Genomic DNA, 27500 nt, shown 5'->3' with positions numbered 1-27500 from the left:
AATAATAAAACAGATTTTTCATTATACATCGCCTTTTTAAAGTCCATTTTAAGTGTATTGTCTGTGCACCGTTAAAAGATGCTGAGCTCAGCGTGGGGTGGTGCAACCCCCCCAAGGCCGACGTTGTTAAGGAAAGGCACTTAAGGCCCTTTTGTAACTGTGAATCTTAGACATATGGAAAAATGCGGGGCAGATAAAGGCAATCTAAATGAATAAAAAGGACATAACCAGCTGGGCGAGACAAGGAATATATTGAGTTACCGTTTTTGAAAGGCAAAACAAGACAGGTTTAAAGCAAAGAGTTGCCAAATGAGCATGACTGATTGTTGAGGAAGGAAAGCAGTAAAAGGGGAAGAGAGGATTGAAGGGTATAAAGCATGGGGAGTGGGCTATCGCGCAAGACAAAGAGGATCTTTGTCAGTGAATGGTGTCTGGTTTCAAGCAGGCAAGAAGACATGGGAAGGTAAATCAATACACTCGCAGTGCATCACAAGAGCCCAATGTGTTTCTGTGCAGATTGCAGATTGATGTCAGAAAAAGTGGTTGAAATGAAAGTCTTTCAAGTGAGGCTGGAGAAATCAATGGCTTTGAAGAGTCGCCGTAAAACCAGCTAAAAGCTCACCACGGCGCACCAAAAAACCTTTCATTTCTAATGTTTTCGTCTCACTAGCCAGTAATGACCTACCCGCACCTGTCTCTTGAGGTATGTATATAGATATATTTATATATACTTACATTTCCCATTCCATGGAAATGAAGCGGATGACTTCCTGTTAGTGTTGTTGAGTAACAGTAACGGTAAAAGTGGGCGACGGCGGCAAGGTTCCCACAGAACATCTGCGCTCAGCGTTAATGGCAGTGGAGCTGGACTGGATGAACGAATTTGCTCCTTAATGGTCCCCTAAGGGGGCGAGGGGAGATGACCTCGCTTTAATATACACGCAGAGGACACAACATTAGATACACTTGCACGGTCTAATGCAAAGGTTCCTGAATCGGGGAACCACCATTTTTGCAGAGTTCATGAGTAAATAATCATCAGCTCTAATAAGAGCCGGGTTTTAAAACATTGGTATTAACAGCTGTGGCTGTAGGCAACCTCCTGATGTAGTTTTTTACTCGCTAGGCAAGATTTGTTGTCTTGCTGCTGTCTTGTGGTCTGTGTGATAATCATCGCTTAAAAACGTGTTTTTGACACAGTCATGATTTAGGTTACCTTGTTAGAATCATGAGTAGGAATGGTTACCAACCAAAATGTGGGTAAAGAGTCACATAAAATCAAACGGTACCATATTTCACATACAGGTTCGTTTGCAAACTTGACACCGGCGCAAGCACTTGGACGGGAAACAAGCAGTATAGCACTCCAAGCAGACTCAGCCGGCTTGCCTTATAATGTTACCAGTAATATAAAGAAGGCACTCAAAAACAAAAGTGCAAGGCAACTTTTTTAAAAATGTGCTACTCTAGATTCAAATTTTTTTATTGGAGTTGGCATTGGCATGCTTAAGATTAGCAATAGCAATTTAGAGCGGTGATTTTCCATCCATCCATCTATTTTCTAACTCTTATTCCCTTTGGGGTCGCGGGGGGCAATGGTGCCGATCTCAGCTACAATCGGGCGGAAGGCGGCGTACACCCTGGACAAGTCGCCACCTCATCGCAGGGCCAACACAGATAGACAGACAACATTCACACACTAGGGCCAATTTAGTGTTGCCAATCAACCTATTCCCAGGTGCATGTCTTTGGAATTGGGAGGAAGCTGGAGTACCCAGAGGGAACCCACGCATTCACGGAGAGAACATGCAAACTCCACACAGAAAGATCCCGAGACGCACTAACCCCTCTCCCACCGTGAAGCCCATAACACTTACAAATTTGGTACTGAAAACAACAACTCAGATGTACGTTACAATCAACTTAAGGGCAACAAAGACTACTTCATAGCTAAGGCAACAGACCATTGACTACACGCGACTGCAATATAACGTCTTGGAATTGCAACTGCACGCAAAGTCTACAATATAATACTTGCAAATGAGATTCAAAAGTGTAAAAAAACTAAATAATCATCTGTAATCACATTTCAGTATCAAATGTTAACTAAAAAAAGCTAATTTTCAACAATCAACATTTGAACACACACAAAGTTCAACAAATATTGATTACCATGTACTGGTAATAGGTACCGTATCAACTGAAATGTGAACGGTACCTATCCCTATAGTGTACATTAGAGTCCAATTTAATTTAAAATATGAGTTATTTTGATACAGGCTGCTAATTAGGGTCAAGAGTAAGCTGGAGCTTATCCCAGCTGATTTTGGGCAAAGACAGGGTGCAGCCTGGACAGGTCACTATCCCCAGACATATAGACAAACATCCATTTACGCCTATGGATGATTTAGTCCTAAAATTCATATTTGTAAAATACGAGGGGAAGCCAGAACACCTGGAGAAAAACCTGCACAGGGAGAATATGCAAACCTCCCGCAGGAATGCCCGAGCGGAGATTCGAACCCTCGATATCCTGACTAGGAGTCCCACATGCTACCTTTTTGCCCACTGTGCAGAATTGTACTAAAACAATGACCAACTAATGGCGCGCCAGAGTCTTCAGTGTGGCCCACGAGACATCAGAAGTTTGGCCCGCAGTGTTTGTGCCTAATTATGATCAACTGTGAATTGGATTAGGCCACACCTGTAATGTAAATTTGTTTTAACTATTAAACGAACCAAAAATACGACTTGTTTTATCTTTGTGAAAACATTGGACAGTGTGTTGTCAAGCTTATGAGATGCGATGCAAGTGTAAGCCACTGTGAAACTATTGTTCTTTTTTTTTATTTTTATAAATGTCTAATGATAATGTCAATGACGGATTTTTAATCACTGCTATGCTGAAATTATAACTAATATTGATACTGTTATTGATAATATTAATTTTTGTTTCACTACTTTTAGTTTGTTCTGTGTCGTGTTTGTGTCTCCTTTCTATTGCAGTTCTGAGTATTGCTGGGTCAGGTTTGGTTTTGTAATTGGATTGCATTGTTATGGTATTGCTGTGTATTGTTTTGTTGGATTGATAAAAAAAAAAAAAAATTAAAAAAAATAAATAAATAAAAAATAAAAAATTTATTATTTAAAAAATGAGAATCGATTCTGAATCGCACAACGTGAAAATCGCGATTTGTATTCCAATCGATTTTTTCCCACACCCCTACTAGTTACTATGGTAATCTAAGTCACAGCAGCTTAGACGGGGCACCAAGCAGTGTGGGTGGGGAGCGTTTCCACAGCGGCCAGCCTGAAATGCGTGAGTCAGGGACAGACGCGGAAGGAGATTTTTACGGCAAAGTTCTAAACCTTAGTGATGTATCAGATTATAAATGGGTTTATTTTTCAACCGTTCATATTTCACTGTGTTTGTTGCATTTTTGTTGCGTTTCGCTTGATTGTAAAATATGTCAATCGAGAAGGGGTGTGACATGTTCAGATGTTGTCAATATTGTCCAAACTTTTGGTCTGTAATGTATATATTATATTAATAATTACAGTAAATAATATTATTATAATATGTATATGTGGACATATATATGTAAAGACTAAATATACGTGTGTGGGTATATATATGTATATATAAAGTATGTATATATATATATATATATATATATATATATATATATATATACACACACACACACACACATATATACATACATTTATATTATATATATATATATAGTTACTTTACATGCAGTCAGCTTTCAGCCCTAGCCAAAAATGTTTTGCCTAATGCGGCCCCTAACTCAAAGAGTGTGCACACCCTTGAATCAATGAAATAGAAGGGGCTTAAAATGGAACCCTAAAGGACGCCATGTGTGATAAAAGGGAAAAGGCAAAAGGAAACCTGAAATGTATAGAGTTGTTTTGTGCAATAATTTCTCAATCGTATTTTTTTGTCAATTCTTAATTATCTTGATTAGTTACACCTACAGCTGCACTTGGATAATAAGTGAAATTTCAGGGAAAATAGGGGAAATTTGTACGGAAGGCACTTTTTCTGTTCCGGTATGACCCAAAATAAATCCTCGACTTGCCTCTTTGTTCTTCACAGCCCAGTACCCCTCAGTGTCCCCCACGCCCTACACGGACGTCTCCATGTTCACCGACGACGACTTACTGATCGACAGCCCCCCGCCCGACGGCCCAACAGACAGCAGCGCCACCACCACTGACGACGATTTGCGCAAGGGCATCTATGAGAACCTGAACGACAAGCTCATACCCGTCTACTGCTCCATCCTGGCGGCCGTGGTCGTCGGCCTGGTGGCCTTCATCATCTTCAAGAGGTAACACTGAACTATGAACACGTCGCTGCTGCTCCTGCTGTGTTGTGCAATATGCAGTATGTGTTATGCTACACACTAAAACATGCTGGGGTATTTTGATAACTCAATTTACGAGTTGCAAGTGTTGGGATCAATTTTGGAGTTATTTTTATGAAGAGAAATTAATTTTTGGGGTTGTAAGGGTATTATTTTAACTAAATTTCTGGGTTTTCAAAACTATAAACCATTGTGGGTTGCTTTTCTACTTGTAACGCATTTTTGGGTAAATGGCTTTTTTTTTTTTATTAAAAAGTAACTTTTTTCTTGAAGGAAATTTTACTATGGATTAATCATCAACATTATTTACAATCACACATTTTATGTACATGAACTTATTTGAACATGCTGTATAGAACTACTATGACCATATACCGCAATTCTTGTAACAAAAAAGTCACTCATATCTTATTTTTGAGTATGTTTAAATGGAATAAAAATAATTTTGCTCAGTAGTTGGGAAGGAGTAGGACTAACCAGCAGTAAAATGTATATTTTTTAACCAAATATTGGGTCAAGGAGTGCTAAATTGCGCAACCCAATAAATGGGTTGGGAATAAGTTGAATAACCCAACATTGTAGTGACCATAACTTAGCTTTTGTGTTAAATAAACTAAACCCAATAGTTGGGTTAGGAATCAACCAACATTGAGTTAGCATAACTCAACTTTTGGGTTAAATAATTCATCGCAAAAGAATGAACCCAAAATGTTGAGTTAAAATAACTCAAATAAGGGTCTCGTCTCGAGATGTCTGATAATGTTTTTTTTTTATCCGATATTCCAATATTGTCCAACTCTTAATTACTGTGGCAGAGGGGTTAGTGCATCTGCCTCACAATACGAAGTTCCTGCAGTCCTGGGTTCAAATCCAGGCTCGGGAACTTTCTGTGTGGAGTTTGCATGTTCTCCCCGTGAATGCGTGGGTTCCCTCCGGGTACTCCGGCTTCCTCCCACTTCCAAAGACATGCACCTGGGGATAGGTTGATTGGCAACACTAAATTGGCCCTAGTGTGTGAATGTTGTCTGTCTATCTGTGTTGGCCCTGCGATGCGGTGGCGACTTGTCCAGGGTGTACCCCACCTTCCGCCCGATTGTAGCTGAGATAGGTGCCAGCGCCCCCCGTGACCCCAAAAGGGAATAAGCGGTAGAAAATGGATGGATGGATCTTAATTACTGATTCCGGTATCAACTGATGCCGATATATACAGACGTGTAGTTAACACATTATTATGTCTAATTTTGTTGTAATGCCCCGCTGGATGCATTAAACAAATATGACAAGGTTTTTCAAAAGATATCAACTCAAGTTATAGAAAAAAATGCCACCATGGCACTGTCATATTTATTGTTGAAGTTACAAAGTACATTAGTTTTTGTAATATGCCTCAGAACTGCAGCTTGGAATTTGGGACATGCTCTCCCTGAGAGAGTATGAGGAGGTTGAGGTGTGGCGGGGTAGGGGCATGGGGGCGGGGTGTATATTGTAGCGTCCCGGAAGAGTTAGTGCTGCAAGGGTTTCTGGGTATTCGTTCCGTTGTGTTTCTGTTGTGTTACGGTGTGGATGTTCTCCCAAAATGTGTTTGTCATTCTTGTTTGGTGTGGGTTCACAGTTTGGCGCATATTTGTAACAATGTTAAAGTTGTTTATACGGCCACCCTCAGTGTGACCTGTATGGCTGTTTACCAAGTATGCGTTGCATTCACTTGTGTGTGTGGAAAGCCGTAGATATTATGTGGCAGTGCCTTTAAGGTTTATTGGCGCTCTGTACTCCTCCCTACGTTTGTGTACACAGCGGTGTTTAAAAAAGTCATACATTTTACTTTTTGAAACAGATACCGATAATTTTGAAACCGATACCGATCATGTCCGAAATTACATTTTAAAGCATTTATCGGCCGATAATATCGGCAGTCCAATATTATCGGACATCCCTAGTCTCGTCCTTTTTCGAACCAGCAGTTGGGTTAAAATTGGGTCATTTTTTAACCCAACATGTTTCAGTGTAGTAAATCCATGTTGCCTTGTTGCAGTTAAAAATGAAATGGGTCATCTGTTTCCCCCGCGGGGGTACAGTATGTTCCTTCCCAGACAACCCTCTGTCATATTTATGTACAATATGTCCATGCTCACGTCATAGGTGCTGTTCAAGCCGAATCATTCAATTTGCGAGGTCTAACTTCTTGTCCTCCTGTCCTCTAATCACATAGGTGGAACAGCTGCAAGCAGAACAAGCAACAAGCCAACAACTGCACGTCCAACCAGAACCAGACACCATCGCCCGAGGGCGAGAAGCTGCACAGCGACAGCGGCATCTCGGTGGACAGCCAGAGTCTGCAGGAGCAGCTTGGTCAGACTCAGACCCACACAGGTGTGTTAATTTCTGGGTGCACTCCCTTAAAACCCTGTTTTCAAATATTAGGCAGAAACCAAAATAAAGAATAGGAAGACAATTTTGATGAACGTTCAACAGTTTTCACTTTTTAACAGCAGTCAAGAAGTGAGGTACTATATATTTAAGTAGAAGTGTCGTGTTGATTGTTGGGCCCTAGATGACATTGTGGGCTGATATATATTTAAAAGTTTCCATTATTCTATGAGAATGTGTAAGGTCTCCAAGCTATTTAGTTTAACAGAAATGAACTTAGTTTATTTCACCTACAGTATTTGAGACAAAGAAATTAATTGCTGAAAAATGTCCAAGATTTAAAAATTTGACATTTTTATATACTTAGATGAACGAAATTTATCTAAGATAATTTTGCTATGTATTTTAGGTATACTTTAGTACAAAAAATTGTATTACCCTTTTCCCTTTGTATTTTATTTTTATTCACATTCTAATTGCTTAATTTGACATTTTAAAATTTCTCTGCTGTTTTGCTTTTTTTTTTTTTTTTTAGATAGTACATTATTGAAAGAAATGTTGAATAAATTACCCTGTTTAATAAAATAAATGTTTTTCTTTATTTTGTAATTATTAAACATTTATACATTTTCTTTTAATTCAACATTTATAGTTGGATGCATTTAATCTGTAAAAATTCATATATTTAATCCAAATCACACTTTAACTTAGGGGTGTCGAACTCATTTTAGATCGGGGGCTTCATGGAGAAAAATCTACTCCCAAGTGGGCCGGACTGGTAAAAATCAAGGCACGATAACGTAAAAATAAAAACAACTTCAGATTGTTTCGTCTCTTTAAAATTACAACAAGCATATTCTGAAATTGTACAAATCATAATATTATTGTTTCTTTTTTAACTTACATGTTGTGGTTAATAACATTCTATCTTTGTCGTTATTCATATGTTCTGAATAAATTATTTTTATTTTCAATCCATCGAGATAAAAAAATATGAAATTCAAATTACAAGACCGTATTTTTCCGAGTATAAGTCGCACCGGAGTATAAGTCGCACCTGCCGAAAATGCATAATAAAGAAGGAAAAAAACATATATAAGTCGCACTCGAGTATAAGTTGCATTTTTGGGGGAAATGTATTTGATAAAACCCAACACCAAGAATAGACATTTGAAAGGCAATTTAAAATACATAAAGAATAGTGAACAACAGGCTGAATAAGTGTACGTTATAAGACGCATAAATAACCAACTGAGAAGGTGCCTGGTATGTTAACGTAACATATTATGGTAAGAGTCATTCAAATAATTATAACTTATAGAACATGCTATACATTTCCCAAACAATCTGTCACTCCTAATTGCTAAATCCAGTTAAATCTTTTACGTCTAGTTATTATTTGATATTTTACGGTAATGTGTTAATAATTTCACACATAAGTCGCTCCTGAGTATTAGTCGCACCCCCGGCCAAACTATGAAAAAAACTGCGACATATAGACCGAAAAATACGGTTTGTTATTTATGTAGTTGGATCATTTTCCTCGACTGATGTGTTTATTTTGTACATATGTAGCATCATCTACATAGATACAAAGAATCGCTATTGCAACATCTAGTGGACACATTTAGAACAGCAGTTTCTTTCATTCAAAAATTTGGGCTCATTTTTATATTTAGCAAACTCATCCTCCGGGACAGATAAAACCTGTTCGCGGGCCATACGTTTGACACCCCGGTTTTAACTACAATTTGTTAGCAATAGCATTTTTTATGTTTTATTTTTTCAGTAATTTTATGTTTTATGCATTCATTACATAATTAATATTTTGATTTAGATTTAAATTAATTTATATTTGATTGTAATATTATTACATTATATATATTCCTTTTTGTATATATTTTTCTTAGATATTGATAAAATTTTGTCTTGACACAGTGGTGACCATGGACGAGGACCCCTGCTTGCTCGTCCCCCTGCACACCAGAGAGAAAGTGGAGCAGATGCTGTTCAAGGGCGGCGAAGGGGACGACTGCAACATGGAGGAGGACTGGTGCAACCTAGCAGGCCTGTTGGGCTATGAGGATGAACGTATCGCCACCTTCCGCCAGGGGGAGCACCCCGTGCGCGCGCTCTTGTCCGACTGGGCGACCAAGGACTGCGCCAGCGTGGACGCCTTGTGCACGGCGCTGCGCAAGATTAACCGCAACGATGTCGCCCAGAGTCTGGCGCTCAGCCCAACCGCCCCGAAACCCACCGCCACTTCCGTGGTGTGAATTTAGGATTAAATAAACCAGATGGATCTTTTTATTTTTAGTGTGTGCACACGCAAGGAAATGAGCTTTTTTGCAAATTGAATTCAATCTGTAATCATTCCAATGTGGATGTGTCCGCGCACTTCTGACTTTTACTGACTTTCTTGTTGTACCAAAGATGTGTTAAAAGTCAGGCCTAACCTTATTTAGTGTACATTGTAGCCTGGACCGGATGAGGCCTCCATCCCACCCAGTGTCTGGATCCCTGCAAGCGTGACAAGCAGGGGAAGGATGTTTGGATTATGTCATATGGACCTCTTTCCATGAGGAATAAACTTTGTCCAACGTGACCTTTGCACACTTAAGTGGTGCCCTCAGACACACCATATACAACACAGTGAAGGACATTGAACTCAACATGTACAGCGTAGACAACACACACAAACATATACTGTAGGTCCACACTATGTAACCATGCATGCTTGTAATATATAAAACACACACACACACACACACACACATTGTTGTACTTTTTACCTTCTTGAGACCTCCAAAAAATGCCTACCTCTATAGGACCACCCATTCTAGATATATAAACATTTGTATTTACAACATTAATAATATATACATACTATGCAAATATAAAAAATATAAGCTTTTAGTTTTTTTTTGTTGTTAAATTTTTGGTTTGTAGTTGTTTTTTAATCGTCATTATTTACTTAGAGTTTTTACAGTATGTATGTATGTACATATTTAGTTTATTTTTTTAATTAATTTTGGCCAAAGGGGGCGCACTTGTTATTACATATGTTGGCCAGAGGGGGAGCATTCCACTTTTTTACACACACTTGTAATTTCATATGCTGACCAGAGGGGGAGCACTTTTAAAACCGACACAGAGTCAATTTGAAAAATCCCTCTCCATTTTGGGACCACCCTAATTTTGATAGATTTCACCACCAGGGGTGTAAATTAGACATTCCCTATTAGATGCAATGGTTTTCCGTATTGCAACCATGATTTATGTCCTAACTTGTTCACGGGTCCTTATATGGAAGGTACTTTTCCTTGTTGGTGTCTCAAGAAGGGTAGAAATACAAGAACACACACATTCACACACACACACACACACACGCACACAAAACTTTTAAAAAATCAAATGTTTTTTAAATTTTATTTCCATAAATCACAGATTGTTAATCAATCTAAAAAAAAAAGAATAGAACAAGCCAACCTCCAACCCAATCCAAGCGTTAAAGTACCTAAGATAAGAAATTACAAAGCAATTGAGAAGACATACAAATAAAATAGTGAATTAAATACGACAAAAAAAAAGGAAAAGCGACAATGAATGAAAGCAACAGTATAAATAAAACGAATGATATCAATAATAGTTGTTTGTTTGTAATCCAAAAATTGCACACAAAAAAAAAAGTTTTCCTTTATCAACAATTCTTGAAAATTATGCATCGATTTAGAATTAGAATAAATAAAAATCGCGGTTTGGATATAAATAGACTTTTTGAGCATAATATTCTAAAAGTTTAATGAGTATTAGAAAAACTAAGTTTCCAAGTCCCAAAGACGTTTTTCAACCAATTTGGCTAAAAGTTTACACACAAGTTTTTTGGTCCCCGCAAGGTTGTCCCAGGTTTTGTGGAGTTTTGACTAAACACCCAAAAGTCACAGTGGAAACTTTAAAACTGCCGCAGACGGACTCAGTAGCACCTCTGCTGGTTGCAGCAAAGTACTGCCCTCAATTTCTTTCAGATTTCCAATATTATTTACTGTCATCCCTAACAGATATTCTAAAAGTTTAATGAATATTAGAAAAACTAAGTTTCCAAGTCCCAAATACATTTTTCAACCAATTTGGCCAAAAGTTTACACCTAAGTTTGTTGGTCCCTGCAAGGCATGTGCCAGGTTTTGTGGAGTTTTGACAAAACACCCAAAAGTCACAGTGGAGACTTTGAAACTGCCACAGACTGACTCAGTAGCACCTCTGCTGGTTGCAGCCAAGTACTGCCCTCAATTTCTTTCAGATTTCCAAAATTCTTTACTGTCCATACTTTCGGACTTCATCTTCATCCCTAGTGTAAGCAGCAGGAGTTTATGAATGATTGCCTGCTGTACAATAAACAGTGACACATAAAACGCATGCAAAAACGATAGCCATCTTCAAAAAAGAACACACCAAATGCACTTACTGTATGATCCTTTCCTTTCTGCCTCCTTTCTCAGGGTAAATGGAGTGATTGTGTCGCCACTTTAACACAGCCTCTAAGGAACACAACATTGACTCTACTCAGTGTGATGTACACAAAAGTTTAACAACATAATCAAACTCTTTTAGCTTTAAGCACGCCTTCCATTCAGTTTATTCCATGTGATTTAAATATGCTGACCGGGGGAAAACCCGGCACCTCTTTTCTTTTGTTGAAGGAGCCAATGTGACATGTATGTCCTAATTGTTACCAATAGCTTAGTGTTCTTTAAAATGAAGGTGTTATGTTATGTTTTCATTGTTATTCTCTTCAATGTAGCACTTCTGTGTGTCAAAACTCCGTTTACATGTTGCAGATTGTGTGGTGATGTTGTACAGAGCATTTAGTTAATTCCTTGTAAATACCAAACTCCAGCAGGGAGGAGCTAAATATACACTATATGGATTTAAGTTACAAGAAATATAATGGGACCAATATAAAAATGGCAACGCATGCATGCTGTGCGTTACAAATACTAAAGCCTTCTTTTTTTGACTGTACTATAATAACCTGCGCGTGTCCTCCCTGGACATTTTGAATTTCTCTGAACAGTATTTGTTTTTGGAGCAAGAGGTTGTACAGTCGTGAATATGTCATGAATTTGCACTTGAGCGTGTTATAGGGATTATGCAAATGAGGGGAGCGCTTGATGGCGGTGACTGAACATGTACAGCCCTGACACTCACTGAATGTTACTTCTATACTAACTAACTGACTAACGCATAATACTGTATTATACCTAATGTGAATTGGAGAGGTTCTTAAAATAATAAAGCTCATGAATACACTCTTGTTGTCATTGTGTCTGTGGAAATACAGCAAGAAGTTTACCTACAGTACCTACTATTCAGAGCAAAGCATTTTTGGTTGAAAAAAAGAGATACAGAAGTAAAATACAGCACTATGTCATCCGTTTCTGATTTATTAAATTGTATAACAGTGCAAAATATTGCTCATTTGTAGTGGTCTTTCTTCAACTACCGGTATTTGGAAAAAAAGATATAAAAATAACTAAAAACATGTTCAACAATAAACAAGTGATTCAATTATAAATAAAGATTTCTACACATAAAAGTATCTATCAATCAATCAATCAATGTTTATTTGTATAGCCCTAAATCACAAGTTTCTCAAAGGGGTGCACAAACCACAACGACATCCTTGGTACAGAGCCCACATAAGGGCAAGGAAAAACTCACACCCAGTGGGACGTCGGTGACAGTGACAACGATGACTATGAGAAACCTTGGAGAGGACCGGATTATAGGGTGCACTAAAGGAGTCATATTATTATTAGAGATGTCCGATAATGGCTTTTTTGCCGATATCCGATATTCCGATATTGTCCAACTCTTAATTATATTGTGGAATTAACACAATATGATGCCCAATTTTGTTGTGATGCCCCGCTGGATGCATTAAACAATGTAACAAGGTTTTCCAAAATAAATCAACTCAAGTTTTGGAAAAAAATGCCAACATGGCACCGCCATATTTATTATTGAAGTCAAAAAGTGCATTATTTTTTTTAACATGCCTCAAAACAGCAGCTTGGAATTTGGGACATGCTCACCCTGAGAAAGCATGAGGAAGTTGAGGTGGGTGGGGGGCTATGGGGTAGGGGGTGTATATTGTAGCGTCTCGGAAGAGTGCTGCAAGGGGTTCTGGGTATTTGTTTTGTTTATGTTGTGTTACGGTGCAGATGTTCTCCCAAAATGTGTTTGTCTTTCTTGTTTGGTGTGGGTTGACAGTGTGGCGCATATTTGTATCAATCAATCATCAATCAATATTTATTTATATAGCTCTAAATCACAAATGTCTCAAAGGACTGCACAAACCACTACGACTACGTCATCCTCGGAAGAACCCACATAAGGGCAAGTAAAACTCACGCCCAGTGGGACGTCGGTGACAATGATGACTATGAGAACCTTGGAGAGGACCACAAATGTGGGTGGAGCTTGTGTCATTCTTCCTGCAGCAGCTGTCAAAAAGGCAGCTGCAACTTTCTTGGCTCCTCCATGGCTTCCATCAGAGACACTGGCGGTCACCACACCCCTCAAACTTTCAGGTATGAATTTATAATCTCACTAAAACACTAGTAACACAATATGCATATAAGGGATTTTCCAGAATTATCCTAGTAAATGTGTCTAATAACATTTGAAACGCTCCCACTGCCCTCGATTTTTTTTAATCTATTTTTTTTTTCTTCTTCTAGTCCTTCACTCTCACTATCCTCATCCACGAATCTTTCATCCTCGCTCAAATTAATGGGGGAATCGTCGCTTTCTCGGTCCGAATCGCTCTTGCTGCTGGTGGCTATGATTATAAACAATGTGAGGAGCCCTACAACCAGTGACGTCACGCGCACAGCGTCTGCTACTTCCGGTACAGGCAAGGCTTTTTTATTAGCGACCAAAAGTTGCAAACTTTATCGTCGAAGTTCTCTACTAAATCCTTTCAGCGAAAATATGGCAATATCGCAAAATGATCAAGTATGACACATAGAATGGACCTGCTATCCCCGTTTCAATAAGAAAATTTCATTTCAGGAGGCCGTTAAATAAAAAACAGAGCAGCATCTCCTCATCCGGAAACAACAACAAAGGGAATGTGTCCCAAGAAAAACCCCGCGATCGGAATTCTCTAATAACTAAAGTTCCTTGGGTGAATAATGTACACTCACTACACCGGTATGTTTAAGCGCTTTCATGGCGAGTTTACTGAAAGATATAAGTAAGAACTTTACACTACTTTATATTAGAAATGACAACAGCGGAGGATGAATGTCTTATAACATGAAGATAGAGAAAAATAAGATTATCGACTACGCCGTCGGCGTGGACACGCGCAATTTTTCAGGATTTATGTAGATCCCAAATACAGATCAGCAGTCGGAAATCCATGAGACTCCAATTTATTACATAAGGCCCCTGGTCTTACTCGCTAGCATTAACTTGTAGCTAGATATCGACATACTTTGTTTTCCAACCATGAGAAAGAAGAAAGTAAGTGGGAAGGACATTACTGAGAAGAAAATATCGTTTTATTATTTGAATTAAAGAAAAAAACAAAAAACATAACTGAGCGTGTCGCCAATGAGATTGTGCTGAAAATCTTAATTTCCTGTCGGGTGTGAAAAAAGTATTTCTGATTCTGATTCAATTGAAGCGTATCACTGCTAGTCTGCGCCATGCTGAAGCAAAATGAGCAATACCAGCCAAGAATGTTAAAATAATTTCAAAACAGCTGACATAATGTACGTGAATATATGGAAAAGCTGCTAATGGTGTGTTTGACGGAGAAGCAGCTGGAAAGAGACACAGTAGAAATCCGTCCTCCAAGGTAAATGCTGCACATTTGTATTATGTTGTTTCATAAATCTACTGTTTTTGTTAGTACCAATGATTGTCACACACACACACACACACACACACACACACACACACACACTAGTGTGGTGAGATTATCCTCTGCATTTGACCCCCCTGGGAGAAGAGGGGAGCAGTGAGCAGCAGCGGTGGCCGCGCCCGGGAATCATTTTTGGTTATTTAACCCCCATTTCCAACCCTTGATACTGAGTGCCAAGCAGGGAAGCAATAGGTCCCATTTTTATAGTCCTTTGTTTAGTAGTTCATTCTATTGTATTGTTATAAAAAAGTTTGTCTAAAGGCATTTTTCGTGTTAAAATTGTGCTGTTTTGGGGTCACGTACCACTTATATTGATTTCAAGTAATTTCAGTGGGAGACGTTGATTTGAGATAGGAAAAAAATGATAATTTCAACATTATTGCCTAAAGTCAGAAAAGCCCCTGTGGCATGTAATCCTAGCCAAACAAGACTCAAGAGGGGGCTAAAGTAGCAAGAAGTAGTTCATGCTTCACGCATGTGCTGGCGCTGGAAGACAAACAGTCCGTCAAGTCAATTAAGTCCACAGAGTGACACGAGAAGCTAATGGCGCATGAAACGAACCACACTGGCAACATTTGCCCTCGCAGCTGCTATATTATTCCAAAGTCACCATGGGGTTAAGTTAGACTTAAATCCCAATAGCCAGGACCGCTTTCGGAAGTCAGCCCGGTTCCAAATGGGAAACACATTCACACTCGGAACCTCTAGTGGGTCGTTAGCGAGGAATGTTGGATGTGTGAAGGGAACCATGTGTGTGCAAGCGCAAGAGAACATAGGCCGTGTTGAGTTCAGGTGAAGACCTTTTACTTGATTCTCACGTTTGTATGAGAACATCACCTCAACTCACTTCCAGACTCCGACTGGGTTGCATCATTATTTACTGGCCAAATAGACTTATAGAGTATGCGTTCAAGAAGACAAATAATATAAAAAAATAAATAAACAGTTGACTCAGTAAGCACAAGACATTGATACAACGTTGATTATACATACATGTCCTTTAAAACAGACTTTGAAACAACGTTGCAAAATAATTTGTAAATTGAGACAACATTGATGTCCAATGTTGGATCCACGTTGTTGGTTGGGAAATGACCAAATTTCAAGAGTCAATTAAACGTCAAAACCCAACATTGATTAAACATCGTTACAAGGCATGTTGTTTCAACGTTAGGTTTGATTTGCTCATTGTCAGGACCTAATTCAACAAGTTTTCAAAGTTTTTTTAATGTCTGGTGTCTTGAGGGAAGAGGTTAAAGAAAAAAACTCTTTGGAACATTAAAATTACAGTATATTAATATTAGCATAGCAGTATTTAGATGTTTTTTAAATATTTATTTGTTCTTTGAAAAAAAAAAAATCATATATCACACAAAAATTCCCTCTGCAGGCTATGGTGATATTCAAATAGATTTCAGTGTGATTCCACACATTGTTAAAACATTGTTTCACTTGAAAAAAAATGTAGGTCAGATTTGAAAGGCTGCTACTGTTTTTTTTGTTATTTAAAAAACATATTTTTTTAAATTTAAATTATCATATGAATAATGCAATATATATAATGATAATTGTTCCTGCTGTTAAGTAATATATATCAATATATTAAAAATATTTCTAAAAGGTTTAAAAAAGATGAAGTACTTTTTTTTTTTCAATTCTTAATTTAAAAAGGTTTTTTCTGTCATTCAAATTAATTAAAAAAATAATAAGTCCGTGTACCTTCCATTCATTCTATTTCCAACTCTTAAACGCAAAATAAAAAATAAAAAATTTCGCCATTTTTCGATTGTTATTATATATGGCAGATTTTAAAAGAAACAAAAAGGGTTGATTTTCATTAGAATATTGCCATACAATTGGATTTTGGGCTGTTTGCCCTTTATGGATTTTTATTTTTCGAGATAAATACAAAAATCGAATATACGTTCATCTAAAATGCAAAAATGCATGGTTATCTGTGCGATGAGAAATTGAACCGGAAGAAGTAATTTAGCTTTTCCTTTGCGTTCAGCATGTTTTTTGCGTAACAGTAACATCTTTGTTCAGCAGGAGTCCTATTGTTGTTTTAAATCACTAACTCACCATATGCTTGCCGAGCGTGGCGCACGCTGCTGCTCACTGCTCCCCTCACCTCCCAGGTGGTGAACATGGGAAGTGAGGTCAAATGCAGAGGACACATTTCACCACACCTAGTGTGTGTGTGACGATTGTTGGGACTTTAACTTTATTGTCGTTCTAAAAAAGTAGTTGTCCAACTTTTGTTTCAGAAATGAAAATAGAAAAAAAAGGCCCAACATTTTGTTTTCGGATTTGCATTTATGAATTCGAAATGGAAATATATTACCATTGTTTGTAATATTTGACTTAATACAATTGTATTACAAGATCAAGATAATATTTAATTAATAAATAAAATGTTTTTCAATTATGATTCCCTATCATAATCTTCTTTGGAACTTCTGGGTCTGTGAACCTTCCGTTCATTCTATTTCCAATTCTGAAACGCAAATCAAAAAACTAAATGTTTCGATTTTTACTATATATATGGCAGATTTGAAAACAAACAAAAAAAGTTGATTTGCATCAAAATATTGCCATAAAATGTTTTTTGTACTGTTTGTTTTATGGATTTTTATTTTTCCAGATCAACACAAAATTCCAATTCATGTTTATCCAAAATGCAAAAATGTGTTTTCTGTGTAGTGACAAATTGAACCGGAAGCAGTATTTAAGCTTTTCCTTTGCGTTTAGCATGTTTTTAGCTTAACGGTAACACCTTTGTTCAGCAGGAGTCCTACTGTTGTTTCTAAAAAAGTGTCATTAAATAGTTGTCCAACTTCTGTTTCAGAAATTAAAATAGGAAAAAAGGGTCCAAAATTAGTTTTTTGATTTAAATTGTCAAATTCGAAATCGAATGAACGCGAGGTACACGGACCATTTTGCTTCGTTAAAAAGAATCTATATATATATATATTTTTTTTTTATTTCTTTCTTTTTTTTTTTTTAATATTTAAGTTATAAATCAATTAACCAATCTTTTATTCATATGCACATATTTCCAGTTGTATAATGTTGATTTACGGTCACTTTTGTGACTCAGCATAACATTTTTACTTATTTTTTCACGTCAAATCACCTCTGGGATATGAAAGGGGAAGGTAAGACCCCTTCGGGGCCGTGTGAAATGAGACATGTGGCGGGAGCTATCGTTGAAAGATTTGTTCAAGTCAGAATAACACACATTGACATGTCCAGGGAGGGGTTAAAAAACCCAGGAGGTTCTAATTTGCTTGTTTTGTTTTTAAGTGGCCAGAAGATTAGGTACGCTGTCATAATAAAAATGGAACTAGTCCAAGAGATGCTCATATTAAGCTGTAAATCTCCAAGAGTTTAGCGTTTAAAGAGCGCACTGGGTGTATTTTGTGTTACAGCAGTCTAACCAAGCGGGACAATCTACTATTCAGCGACGGATGACTATTACAAACTGTCCATCCATAAAAAAATCAAGTGGTGCGGTTCGTCCACTTGGCTTTTCCCGACTCTGCTCCTTGCTGGAAGAAGCAGAGCGGGAAGCTCCGACCGGCAACGCTGCCAATTAAGAAAAGAGTGATGAAATTATAACCGTGCTCTGAGCAAATGGATGGACGACTGGGTGGAGAGGAGAAGTGAGAAGGAGGGAGAGTCCACTCTGGAAATTCTATTAGGGCCGTGTACTGTAACACAGCCTTTGGACTTATCTGTCAGCGTTTGGAAGTTGTGCAAGCTGGTGAAGCTGAAGGCGTCACCTTTTGACAACACGTGACAAATGGCCTGTATATCATCGTATACATTTCTGAATACCGTTGTCACATATGCACAGTGGTGTGCCGTCAGGGCCAGCAAGGCCTTCCCCGATGGCCGAACATAAGACAAAAGTAATTTTCAATTTTCTTTCCCTCACTATCTAAAAGTATTCATATTCTCTTCATATTGTGCTCCTTCCAGCGCTGTGGTTTTTAGTTTATAGAGTTTTTATCCAATCAGAATTCAGCTAGCTTATGTTGCCATGCTGTACCAAATCTGCCCGAGGTCTTCAGAATCAACAATGCGGGCGTCCGTGCTTTGTAAGTGAACGGGCACATACAGTTGATAGACAGTTGCAATAGCCAATCAAATCACGCGTTGTCAGTAGGCTTTCTAGATGGCATAAGGCAGATATATAGTGATGTTATGAGCTATGTAACATAAGAACTCCATTACCCAGCATGCCACAGTAGTGAAGAGCATGCGCAGTAGTGAAGTGAAGTGAATTATATTTATATAGCGCTTTTTCTCTAGTGACTCAAAGCGCTTTTACATAGTGAAACCCAATATCGAAGTTACAATTAAACCAGTGTGGGTGGCACTGGGAGCAGGTGGGTAAAGTGTCTTGCCCAAGGACACAACTGCAGTGACTAGGATGGCGGAAGCGGGGATATAACCTGGAACCCTCAAGTTGCTGGCACGGCCACTCTACCAACAGAACTATACCGCCCCGTTTAGGTTGTTAAATGTAGACATGCCGGCAGCGGGATGTTTTTGATGAACATGCTGTTAAGTAAACTTTAAGAACTCAGTCAACTCGCCTCGTCTACATCTTTTATGATAAGACAACACATATATTTGTGAGGCCATTTTCAAGAAGGATATTTAAAGAGAAACTACATCTTGTGAGATGAAGTAGGCTAAACCCAGAAGCTAGCTCAGCTGTCCCGGCGATGTGAGCTCAGACATTTCATTTCTTTTTTTTTTAACATATAAAATGTTTTTTGCTATTTTAATTTTGACAGTACCACATAAGATATGTTTTAATTGCTGCTGTGGGTTTATTGATTTTTAAATGTGCCAGAAAATAACCCGTTTTGTACAATGCCCAGTAGTGCGTGAATGTGTTGTAAATAATGTAAATAATTCAATGTACATACTATGATGATGAACTTGTGTGATGACTGTATTATGTTGATAGTATATATTTGTACCATGAATTGATTAACGTGGACCCCGACTTAAACAAGTTGAAAAACTTATTCGGGTGTTACCATTTAGTGGTCAATTGTACGGAATATGTACTGAACTGTGCAATCTACTAATAAAAGTATCAATCAATCAATCAATGTTTCTGGCTAGTATCTGTTCCGCAATATTTCAACAACAAAAATATTCTTTGGAGCTTTTGCTTTTTTATAAAAAACAAAATGTTGCTGTAATGATACAGACAAACCATAACCAAGAGTTATGTTCATAATGTATCATTTACATGAAAAATCATATTTTCAACCTAATCCCTATGAAGGCTATTTTTCCATTAGATTTTGTTGTGATTAAACACATTACCCCAAAAAATATTTCATTAAAAACAATAAGACGAATAAAAATTAGCCCAGACTTTAAGTTGTTTTGTTATTTTTTTAAAGGAATGAATTAATCATATTTTAATTAAAATGATTAAATACATAATACATTAAAAAAAGTGTGTTTATAAAAAATGAACACCATTAAAAAAAAAAAAAACGCAAGCAGACATTAAAACCAATCAATTTAACTTGTATTAATCATCTCCTTAGTTATCCAGCAAGTATAGAATTATCAAACAATTTCTGACAGTCCAAATACAGTATGTAGGCATGCACACGGATGGAGGACTCTCTCTCTATAGTCTTTGCTGCTTGCTCGCCTCCTTTCTCACCGCCGTTTGTGCTTAACTGTGCCAGTTGCACATACTTTCGAGAACAGTTGATAAGTCTCGATAAATCGCATTGTGAGTGCTAAATGATTATATTCTCCTGCCATTAATGCGGGGTGTACTAATGATCAGCATATATTCGGCATATTCATGAGACAGACACGCTTAATCGGGGGTGTCAAACTAATGTTAGCTCAGGGGCCGCATGGAGGAAAATTTGTTCCCACGGGGCACGGACAATTAAAATCATCGCATTAAAACTAAAAAAATAAAGACAACTTCAGATAATTTTTTTTCTTACTATGGCCAAAAATAAAACAAACACATTCTGAAAATATTACATAAAAAATATAGAAAAAAATTCCGGCAGCGGTAAAGTTTACATCCATGAAGGAAAGAAGAAAGTGAATGAATGTTTATAACTGAATACATTTACGTATGCATAAAAATGTGTTTTCTTTTGTATTATTTTTTTTGTATGTATTAAGTAACGTTTATGACAACCTTTTTCGAAAACGCAATATAAGATGTGAGGTATAACAGGATAATGCATAAATTTTTTTAATAAAGTGGTACCCCATTTTTATGACTTGATGGGGTCCCTGGAACCCCATTTTGAAATTTCCTAGCACCAACACTGATGGAGTATCGGTGTGTGCCAAACAGCAGCAGGCGGCTGTGGCCTGCGGGCCGGTTCCAATACTAATCAAATATCATCCCGGGGCCAGAAATGTATTCCCAGGCCAGATTTGGCACGCGGGCCTTGACTTAAGACACCCATGCGCTAAATAGGTAAGAGACAAATCAGCTAGGAAATCAGTTTCCACCTGTTTATTACACGCAAACGCATAAGTGTGCTCACACAGAGAAGTATACCCAGTATACCAGTTGTGGGGAGTGTACCACCCTCAATAGGTGCCATCTTGGCTACGTAGTGGAAGTGGAGAGGCAAACTTGAGAGGCTGCAATTCAAATCTAATAAGAAGGAAAGGAAGCAGATTTATATTGCTATCGTCCTTTTCCTGTAAGTGGCACAGCACTACACTGTCATCGTTTGCGAACTTGAGAACTACAGTAAGTATGCAGTGTACATAGTACAGTATACATACTGAAGTGTACTGATGGAAATATCGTCACCTGGGGGGATAGCAGGTGCACTCGTCCTCACATGTTTTTGCTTCTTCAGGCTGGATGAGGCCCACAGAAACGTTCACAATCATGACCTAAGATAGAATGATAATGTTATTTCACTGATGAGAGCAGACACAAAGCTCCCCTCCCCCTCCCGGACTCCACCCCCAGTCTCTCCAACTTGTGTCGGCTGCAGGTCAGATCACTGATAGAGAGTCGGACAACGTCACGGGGACACCGCCGCACCTTCTGTGCCCTCCTGCCTGCACGACCTCTGCTGGTTTGGGGACATTCCGGAGGCTTCTGTCAAAGAGCTGCCATTTTCAGATGACAGACAGGGCGCAAACCAGCACAGACACGTTCTTTAACATTCCGAAATGAGGGAATCTTTGAAAATGTGATTTGGGGCCGCAGTTGAAAAGAAAAATTAAGTTGTTTCGAGCCAACTGGACAGATAGAAGGCTTATAGTGACATTTAAACAAATAATTGTGTACTGTGTTTGTATAGACCAGAAGGATTTGTCCTTTCTTTCACTTTATAAGTACTAGCAAAATTAATGTAGACATTTCTCTGCTGTTTGCTTCACACGATTGGTCTAGGTCAGGGGCGTCAAACTCATTTCAGCTTAGGGACCGCATGGAGGAAAATCTATTCCAACGTGGGCCGACCTGATATCATCATCAATCAATCAATCAATCAATCAATGTTTATTTATATAGCCCTAAATCACAAATGTCTCAAAGGACTGTACAAACCGCTACGACTACGACATCCTCGGAAGAACCCACATAAGGGCAAGGAAAACTCACACCCAGTGGGCTAGGATAACTCACACCCAGTGGGACGCCAGTGACAATGATGACTATGAGAACCTTAGGGGACCGAAAGCAATGGATGTCGAGCGGGTCTAACAACATGGCATGATAATTTGAAAATAAAGACAACTTCAAGCATTTTCTTTTTGTTTTACTTTGGGCAAAAAAAGAAGCAGCACATTCTTAAAATGTACATATTATGACTAATCCTCTTGTCAAAACACTTCAAGTTAAATGAAAATTCTAAGGGGAAAAAATGGTGCAGTTTCCAAAACACAATGAACTTAGACTTCGTCTCAGTGTTTTTACAAAGCCATTAAACTATATGCACTTTCTATTCAACATTCTCATGTTGAATATCTTTAATGTCCTCAAACCGCCACATTGGTGACATCTACAACTGCCACAACACAATAATTTATCATCCACCTAATATAACATCCATCCATCCATTTTTCTACCGCTTGTCACTTTCAGGGTCACGGGGGGTGCTGGAGCCTATTTCAGCTGCATTCGGGCGGAAGGCGGGGTACACCCAAGACAAGTCGCTTCTTCATCACAGGGCCAACACGGATAGACAGACAACATTCACACTCGGACCAATTTTGTGTTGCCAATCAACCTATCCCCAGGTGCATGTCTTTGGAGGTGGGAGGAAGCCGGAGAAACCGGAGGGAACCAACACAGTCACGGGGAGAACATGCAAACTACACACAGGAAGACCCCCAGCCCGGGTCAAACCCAGGACCTTCGTATTGTGAGGCACATGCACTAACCCCTGTACACCGTGCTGCAATTATAACATATACAAAACAGTTGTATAAAAACATGACCCCATAATAGCCGAATTAAAGATAGCATGAATACAAACTCAACCAATGTGAACATGGTAGATTTCTGTATGAAATAAAAAAGAACAAACAAAAGTAGTGACATAATTTTTTACAATGGACTTCAGTGTGCACATCGTCCCGTCAACCAATTGCGAGCGCTGCACAGAACTCTAACTACAAAGATCAAGTTAGTTTAAGTCTTTGCATCTTACCGTTTCTTTATTTTATCCCTTAAGTGTCTAATTTACAATAAAATAAGGTATTGTGCGTCCCTACAGCATTATTCTGCAATAGGCCACAACAGGAACAACTGATTGCTTGCACCTGCGCCGATTGGAGTAGCGACAGCCAATCCAGAGGGCACTTAAAGTCAGTTGACGTCATCTTAAACAGTGTGATGTGTGACGTGAGTTACACTTGACTTACTATTGCGACATCTAGTGAACACATTTAGAACAGCAGTTTCTTTCATTAAAAAATTGCAGCTCATTTTTATACTTGGCAAACTCATCTTCCGGGCCACAGGCCGGATTAAACCTGCCGTACATTTGACACCCCTGGTCTGAGTTGAACTAACAGTAGCTCTGATTGGTGGACGTTAAAATTTCAGAGGCATGTAATGTGACAATATTCTTCTGCCATTCATAGTATTAGACAAATAAAAAAAATTGACTCCATTTGTCAATTCGCTGCCTTTTAAACTCTTCTTCCCACAAAGCCTGTTCATTATATTTACACAAATTTTACCCATTTGTATGTTTGCACCTTAATAATGTATATATATATTTTTTTACTCATAACTATGTATGAAATACAAAAGTATAATTTAGCTCCCATATTCCTATCATAGCTTGTGTATATATATTGTATATATTCTTCTTTAGTCATTACATATAGTTTGTGTATATCTAAATACTCAGATAATGTATTATGTAAATGCATGTACATATACTGTATACTAATTATTCACTTCTGGATTTGATGCTAAATCCCATTTAATTAACCTGTATTTTTTCCCTGCATGTGTAATGACAGTAATTTGAACCTAATCCTAACACTTAATTAATAAATAGCTAAAAATAAATATATAAATTAATGCCCAATTAATAAATGACAACTAAACACCTTTTTAATAAAATGTTAAATATTGATAAGACAAACAAATATGAAATAGGAAACTAAATGAAGCCAAACAATAAAAATAATGCTGGATAAATAATAAATTCATTGAAATGTAGAGTAAACAAATTATATATATATATATATATATATATATATATATATATATATATATATATATATATATATATATATATATATATATATATATATATAAAATCATTAAATAAATACAAAAAAAATATTATTGCCAAATAGGTAAATGGCAACAACGTCTTTAGAAAATAAAGCCAAATATATAAGTCAATGCTAAATATATAAAATAAAAGTAATCCTTCCCAACAAGTACATTTTTAAGTCAATAAATACAAGCTAAAACAAACAACTGAAATGCAGCCTAAATATACACAGGATAAAACAAAATAAATACCAAATTGTATTCTGTGAATACTTAGAAAATGCACTGTAAATATCACACAAACGTCTTCATTGAGTTTCTCTCGCTGAGTTTACGGATTATTAGAATATGGAAAAAAGCCAACACTGCCTTGCATTTAGCATTGAGACATGTCCTTTGTGCACAGCATCACCACCAAACCATATGTGCACCAGTCGCACAAACAGACGTTCATATTCATCAAGCCAAGTAAAGCTTTTTCTGGATGTTTATCTGGGATTATTGTGAGCAATGTATGTGTTACCGGTTGTCTAATTGAGCTTTATGTGAAGCCACATCCAGTCCATGCACACAGGGCTGCCTCACAGATGTCAGCACCACACATGCTTTTAGTGCCACTCGGTGGAATTCAACCACCAAGCAACCTGTTTTCTTGAATTAAGTCTCTAACATTTGGGGAAAAACACTTTAATGCATGTTAAGAGTCGTTATGCATTTTGTGAGACGACAAATGTGTCTGCTTACGTATGCAGTAAAATATTGTGTCATTTCTCATTCTATTATTTTGTCAAAATAATGAGGGACAAGCGGTAGAAAAATCGATAGAATATTAATCTACTTGTTTATTTACTGTTAATATCTGATTATTTGTTTTGAAATGTTCTATCTACACTTCTGTTAAAATGTAATAATTACTTATTCTTCTGTTGTTTGGATTCGTTACATTAATTTTGGATGATACTGCAAATTTGAGTATACATCTGATACCAAGTATAGTTTCAGGGTCATACATTGGTCATAATTAAAGTCCTTGTGTGTCCAGGGACATATTTCCTGAGTTTATAAACATAATATAATTTCTTTTTTTTTTAAAAGATCGATGTAATCATTTGGTATCATTACAGTGGACGTCAGGTGTAGATCCACCCATGGCATTTGTTTACATTGAGGAGCGCTAGCTTGTTGTTAGCGGTGAGCTATTGTATCCTCCTACACGTCTGCTAGTAAGTGCTTTGTGCGTTGCCGAACATACTCCTCTGCTCGTAAAACCAGCAATGTCACGACGGGACAGCGGCATGCCGTCATGCCCGATCAGAAAAACATTTAAAAAAGGGAACCGGTATTTTTCAGAAGCAGTATAGTACCGTTTTTCATTTAATATTATCGCTATACCGTATGTTGTTATCATTTCAAGGTCTGACTTGCCTTGAGGCCAGTCAAGGACAAGCGTCCAAGGTAAAGCGTAAAGTGAGGATGATGTTGATATTACAGACATATGGTCTCTAAATAAAGGAGTGAGGTAAAGGGGGGATCGAATGGAGCGCTGCAGCGTGACACACAATCTTTCCCACATCGGTCGAGACGTCCAAGAAAGACAAAAAGCCTGCAGCGGTTCTTTTGTTAGTGCTTTCAATGTACCACCGACATTAATATCACAAGAAATAAAGGCTGTCGGTAAATAAAGAAAGTTCTGTTCGATAGGTTCCAACACCTCTTGTGAAGAAGAGCCCCCTATTAGACCGGAACGTTTTCATATACCTTTTTATGCTTTTGTTGCAAACTAAAATGCTTGAATTCGTGGATGTTAAGAATTTGCCATCAATGTTTAAGTGTTCCTTGTAAATTTACCCTTAAAAAGCACAGGATGTTAACAAAACCATGTGCAGACTTTAAAGTACATTCTCCGATTTAAAAATTGTTATCAATTACTGAATTCATTATTATTATTATAGTAGTAAATCATTGTAATTACAGCTAAGGAAAGAAAACTGTCTTGTCCGCCGTCCACTGGTTGCAGACATTCTCGGTGGATGTTTTGCGATTGAAAACCTTTTATGTTCCAAAACACGTGACGATCACTTTGTGATCAGTTAGTTACAAGCAATTTGTATTGGTAGTTTTTGTTGGAAAATGAGGATGAGAGATTATCATCACACTTCAACATCTTCCGGAATGTATTGTAAATGCTGCCTTTATACAAAACCCAAAACCAGTGAAGTTGGCACATTTTGTCAATTTTAAATAAAAACAGAATACAATGATTTGCAAATCCTTTCCAACCTATATTCGATTGAATAAACTGCAAAGACAATATACTTAACTTTCGAACTGAAAAACTTTGTTATTTTTTGCAAATATTAGGTCATTTAGAACAGTGGTCCCCAACCACCGGGCCGCGGCCCGGTATTTTTTAATTAAAAAAATAAATTTAAAAAAATGATTATTTTTTTTATTAAAACAACATAAAAAACACAAGGTACACTTACAATTAGTGCACCAACCCCAAAAAACCTCCTTTTTTCATGACAAAAAAAAATATTTTTCATGACAAAGGAACCCCTTCCCCACCCCCCTCCGCGGGACAAATTATCAAGCGTTGACTGGTCCGCAGCTACAAAAAGGTTAGGGACCACTGATTTAGAATTTGATGCCTACAACATGTTTAAAAAAGCTGGCACAAGTAGCAAAAAAGACTGACAAAGTTGAGGAACGCTCATCAAACACTTGTTTGGAACATCCCACAGGTGAACAGGCTAGTTTGGAACAGGTGGGTGCCATGATTGGGTATAAAAGCAGCTTCCATGAAATGCGTGAGCAAGTTGTCGAACAGTTTATGAATTTAGGGATTTCACCATCTACGGTCCGTAATATCATCAAAAGGTTCAGAGAATCTGGAAAAATCACTGCACATAAGCGGCAATGCCTGTGATCTTCAATCCTCAATGTTATATAATGACTGGACAAATAATAATGGAAAATTAGGGGGGCGTGGGCTGCGGGCCTGCCACGGAATGGGGTGTGCCAGGACGG

General features: G+C 37.8%; 1 protein-coding gene across 1 annotated transcript in view; it reads left to right on the top strand.

Moving 5' to 3' along the window:
- The window catches only part of ngfrb (nerve growth factor receptor b), a 59550-nt gene extending 47485 nt beyond the window's left edge, over positions 1-12065 (top strand). Inside the window, exons 4-6 of the mRNA XM_061909505.1 lie at positions 4121-4355; positions 6601-6761; positions 8697-12065. Of these exons, the coding sequence (XP_061765489.1) occupies positions 4121-4355; positions 6601-6761; positions 8697-9034 (734 nt within the window). The 3' untranslated portion in view covers positions 9035-12065. The remainder of the gene's footprint in view (positions 1-4120; positions 4356-6600; positions 6762-8696) is intronic.
- The last annotated feature ends 15435 nt before the right edge of the window (positions 12066-27500 follow it).

The sequence above is a fragment of the Nerophis ophidion genome, linkage group LG08 (genome assembly GCF_033978795.1).
Source record: "Nerophis ophidion isolate RoL-2023_Sa linkage group LG08, RoL_Noph_v1.0, whole genome shotgun sequence".
NCBI lineage: Eukaryota > Metazoa > Chordata > Actinopteri > Syngnathiformes > Syngnathidae > Nerophis > Nerophis ophidion.
This window is presented reverse-complemented; position numbering and strand designations above follow the sequence as displayed.